The sequence below is a fragment of the Lygodium microphyllum genome, chromosome 21, assembly GCF_053477565.2.
Source record: "Lygodium microphyllum isolate KBCC chromosome 21, Lygodium_microphyllum_v1.1.10, whole genome shotgun sequence".
In the NCBI taxonomy this organism is placed as follows: Eukaryota; Viridiplantae; Streptophyta; class Polypodiopsida; order Schizaeales; family Lygodiaceae; genus Lygodium; species Lygodium microphyllum.
The window spans coordinates 98,563,559-98,567,915 of NC_141155.1; the positions used below are offsets into that span (position 1 = coordinate 98,563,559).

The following is a 4,357-nucleotide window of genomic DNA, read 5'->3' on the forward strand; positions in this document are numbered from 1 at the left end:
ATATTGACCATGCCTAAGTTAATTGACCTAGGCGTACTGGCATGGCTCTTACCCTAACCATAGTTAGAATGCATAGAATTGCACCTAAACTGGGCATCCCCATAACCCCTTAATATTTACTGCATTCATTTCATATCCAAACTGTTTACTTGTCCGTTGCACAAGAAATAAAATGAAAAGTATACAGGAGTCGGAAAAAGAAAAGGAAATCTCGTTCTAAAACTTCTCAAAACAAAAAAAAGGGACTCAAATTGATTACATAGGAGAAGATAATAACAATGGCTTTCAGGAACTCTTGAAGATGAGCTCTACAATTATGTACAATAGAATCATATGTACAATTCCACAACAGTCAAAGACTGAGTACGAGTACGATAGGATGTAGTCTATGTGCAGGCCTCAGGCTCTACATGACGCTGCTAAAGCTGATATCACTGGCTCTGCTTCCTTTCACAACAGGGTATGACGGGACAGAATGAATCCCACAGACACCACGAACATTGCCAGTGCTGCGCGCAATGTGCACATAGCCATCCATGCCCCAGCTCTCACTCCATGAGTTCTTCACAATCCAGTAGTCTTTCCCACCTTTGGATCCATAGCCCACAGCCAGAACAGCATGGTCTATGTCGTTCGGATCGTCTGAGCATGACCCACTGAAAACACCCTGCATAGTACCCGAAATCAAGGGGTTCCGACCCATGGATAGGAACTCAAACAGGGGATTGTGAAATCTGACATGTGTAGATGAAAATATACGAGGTTTACAAAATGGATACACAATTTGAAAGAGAATGCTTACATCTGCATAGAGTTGGAAATCGCGTGTTCCTGCATTGATGGCAACGCTCACAGGCTGTTTTGCAACAGCGCACATGAGGGCATCCTCGTCATCAGGCTTGACATCCTCATAACCATCAATGGTCATGACCTTTCTTTGTTTCTGGAATGGAAGGACACACAACAGTTAAAGAAACTATTCACTTGCCTCCACTCATATTCACCCTGACCACGGTGGGACGTTTAACCTTGCGAAGAATCTTACCAGAATCCAATTGCACATTCTTGTGTTCCCATAAGTGCTAACGTAAGGATAAGCTTGCTCTGAATTGATTCCACCATTTTTGATCACCCACTCAAAGGCAGGGTCCATGAGCCCACCATCGCATCCATAATTATTTTTGGCACAGCTGACAAGTTCTTGCTCAGAGAGGCTAATAAGCTTGCCATTAGAGATGGCATAAGCACCCTCCATAGCTCCAGTGCTAGAGAAAGCCCAACAACTGCCTACACCATAAGTGGTTCTAGGGAGAGTAACATTAAAGCATAGATAAAAGCTGCCGGCTTTTTGGAATAAAACCCTCTTTAGCAACAATTAAGAGTAACAAGGACATCTGAGATTGTATTGAGAACAACTATTGATATGATAAACAAGGAGTAGGATAATGACAGTAACTGGCCCTGTTGTTAGTGACTACAAATTCAGAAGTGTGCAATGGAAGCATGTCTGGAATGCATAAGAAGTTCTAGATGAATTCCCACATTATGAATTATGACAACGTCAGGAGCTTCTCTGAGGGAGGCACCATGTGCCTAACTAGGCGCGATTGGGGACGAGGGCTGGCAGGCCCCACCCTCAAACCTAACTGGGTAGGGTGCGGCCAGGGCAGTCCCCTTTGCCAATCGCACGTAGTTAGGTATGTGGTGCTTCCGGAGGAGAAGCTTATGATATTGAACATGATAATATAGAGAAAGATAAGGGGAACAGAGCCCCTTTAGCATGTGCCAAAGGAAAATTTATTGAGCCATCAGCATTTAATATCATAATACAGGGAAAGATAAGGGGAACAGAGCCCCTTTAACATGTGCCAAAAGGAAAAATTATTGAGCCATCATCATTTGAAGGTGCAAGCATAGTATTGATTAAGCCATCAGCCTTTGAAGGTGCAAGCATGATTAGGGCATACCGCATTGGCCTTGATCCTTGACAGGTGTGACGGCGCCCATGTGCCTCCAGTCTACGGATTTGGGGAAGCTGAGGCGGCTGCAAACGGGCGGGTAGCGATGATCATCGGGGCCGGTGCTTGACTTCAAGCTGGCGCTGCGAGGGAGGAAGCCGAGGTGCTTGAGCTTGAACTCTTCGAGGGTGAGGTCTGCGAACTGGTTAAGGCCGAGCCGGTAGGGACGGCGGCGACCGTGGTCAGTGTCGGCCACAAGCCGGGCGTTGTGGTTGTGAGCATAGAAGAGGTTATCTTTGAATATCCGGAAGCGTTCGTGCTTTTCGTGGGCGCTGTAGTTCTTAGCATGCTTGAACGTCCATTGCTCGAACAGGCGCAGGAGGTGCTCCTCCGAGAAGAGGAGCTCTCTGCTGCTCATGACTATATCATTTTGATCATCTGATGATGATGAGGATGATATCTCAGCAACGGCGAAGCAGAAGCACAGGGTCAGGCACAGAAGGATGCAAGATACGCAAGCCATGATCTGAGAGAGACTGGAATTGAGAGAGAGAGAGAGAGAGAGAGGCTCCTCCGAATCAGATAAATCGAGTGCGCATGGGTGCGAACACAGCATCGTTGTGCCGTTTTTATAACCCACAAGCACAGATCAGGAATTTTGGCGAACGACTCAACAAGCCAAATCAAGAGAAGAATTTGTTAGAGAGAGGCAAAAACGGCCCATGTCCCGCTATTCCGACGGGCGGTAAGATTCCCCGGAAATGCTCTCGACGGCCAATCACCAATGCCTCTCAAGGGCCAATCAGCAACGGCTTTTGATTCGATGCTGAGATTCCTCTCGTTCATTTATTTGTAATGCGTTCACGCGGTGGATGCGGCAAGGCATAAGCCTTAAACGACAGCTTCTTGTGAAAAAAAAGCTTAACCACCCAACCCTTAACCTGGAGAGTACTCATCACAATGAGAATCTCTTGCCTAAGGTAGGACATAAGCCTTAAGGGACAGCTTCTTGTGAAAAAAAGCTTAACCACCCAACCCTTAACCTAGAGAGTACTCATCACAATGAGAATCTCTTGCCTAGGGTAGGGCATACTCAAGTCAATGTTCATCTTACTAACATTTCTTGATTACAATTGCACACAAGAGGCTAATTAGACTCCATGAGCAATCACTGAGGTGGGCCTGCTCCTCGAAAAAGGCAACATCTTGAAGGTTGGCTTGGTGTCGCCATCTTCTTGTTGCTCTTCGTAGGGGGTTCACCTTTGAGCAATCCTAGAATGGGTTGGCTTGACATAGCCATCTTCTTGTTGCTCTCCGCAAGGGGGTCATCTCTGTGAGCAATCCCAGAATAGGTGCTTTTCTGTTTCCTCCGTTCTCCCACATAGGAGGCACATTGCAGAGATTGTTGGTCTCTTACTCAATCTAGTGCATAGAGAGAGCCTCTTCAACATATGCCGCAAGCATAGAAAGTTGATCCTATAGGATAGCATGGGTCTCCAAAGCCTCTTGGCCCTCCTCTTCCACATGGTTATTCTGGCAAAGGGGATTTCTTCCATCACAGGTCTGCAAATTCTTCAGAACTACAGGTGCGGAGCGGCCTTATAGTCCCTTTAAGATTAACAAAGCCATTGTCACTTCCCGGCATGCGCAATACAAGATCTTTAAGTGGACTACTGTAATGAAGGAGACCTAGGAGAGAGAAGGAGGGAAGGGAGAGACTACAGAGAGGAGAGAGAAAGAGGAAGAAGATGAGAGAAGAAGAGAGAGAAAGACTAGCAGAAGAGTAAGAAAGACAGGAGAAGAGAGAGAAAGAGGAAGGAAGCCATGAAAGCTAGAAGGAAGGATAAAAGAGAGACTTGATTATTGATAATTGATGCCCTAATTGGGTCTCTCAACACCTTATATACCCTGTTAGTATAACTAGGTATTCCCATGCTAACCCGTGTCCTACCCGTCTATCCCCACTCTTTTACATTCCATCCTGGCCCCGAAGGTTTTTGCCCTCAAAAACAAAAAGAGGACTTATGGCTCACAGCGAAAAGGGGGGGGGAGGGTTGTAGAGTACTACTCTGCTTAGCATTACAAAGGAGAATATAGATATGGAGAAGTACAATCTCATGTGGAATTGGGACATAGAATTGTGTATATGATGTATATGACATGTGCAAGTTGATAGCATATGAGTTTGGCCTCCAATTCTTGATAATTAGGGGCCGACAAACAGTGGACAACATGCTGTCCAGAATAGGCCTCCTGGAGAAAACTGGTCATAACTTCCTATGGGTAGCTCCAATTGAGGCGTGTGACATGTCAAAACGAAGCTCATGAAGCGTAGTTTCAAGCCATATAGGTGACACTTGAGTATCATTAATGCAGGGTAAAAACTGTTCTGAAATAGT

The 4,357-nt window shown here is 45.7% G+C and overlaps 1 protein-coding gene across 1 annotated transcript; it reads right to left on the reverse strand.

Annotated features, from left to right (window-relative positions):
- Positions 1-246: 246 nt before the first annotated feature.
- On the reverse strand, positions 247-2,681 carry LOC148018342 (cysteine proteinase COT44-like). The gene is made up of 4 exons (XM_087661442.1): positions 1,968-2,681; positions 1,046-1,287; positions 803-943; positions 247-667 (listed from the first exon to the last, which is right to left on the reverse strand). Exons 1-4 carry the CDS (start codon positions 2,572-2,574, stop codon positions 407-409), a joined length of 1,251 nt encoding a protein of 416 aa, XP_087517568.1. The 5' UTR covers positions 2,575-2,681; the 3' UTR covers positions 247-406.
- Between the last annotated feature and the right edge of the window lie 1,676 nt (positions 2,682-4,357).

Excerpts from the sequence above, each read along its gene's own strand:
- LOC148018342 (XM_087661442.1), bottom strand. The coding sequence starts at position 2,574 with ATGCTGTGTTCGCACCCATGCGCACTCGATTTATCTGATTCGGAGGAG. Across the intron at positions 1,288-1,967 it reads CAAGGATCAAGGCCAATGCG|GCAGTTGTTGGGCTTTCTCT; the intron begins GTATGCCCTAAT and ends CTTATGGTGTAG. Across the intron at positions 944-1,045 it reads GAATGTGCAATTGGATTCTG|AAACAAAGAAAGGTCATGAC; the intron begins GTAAGATTCTTC and ends CTTCCATTCCAG.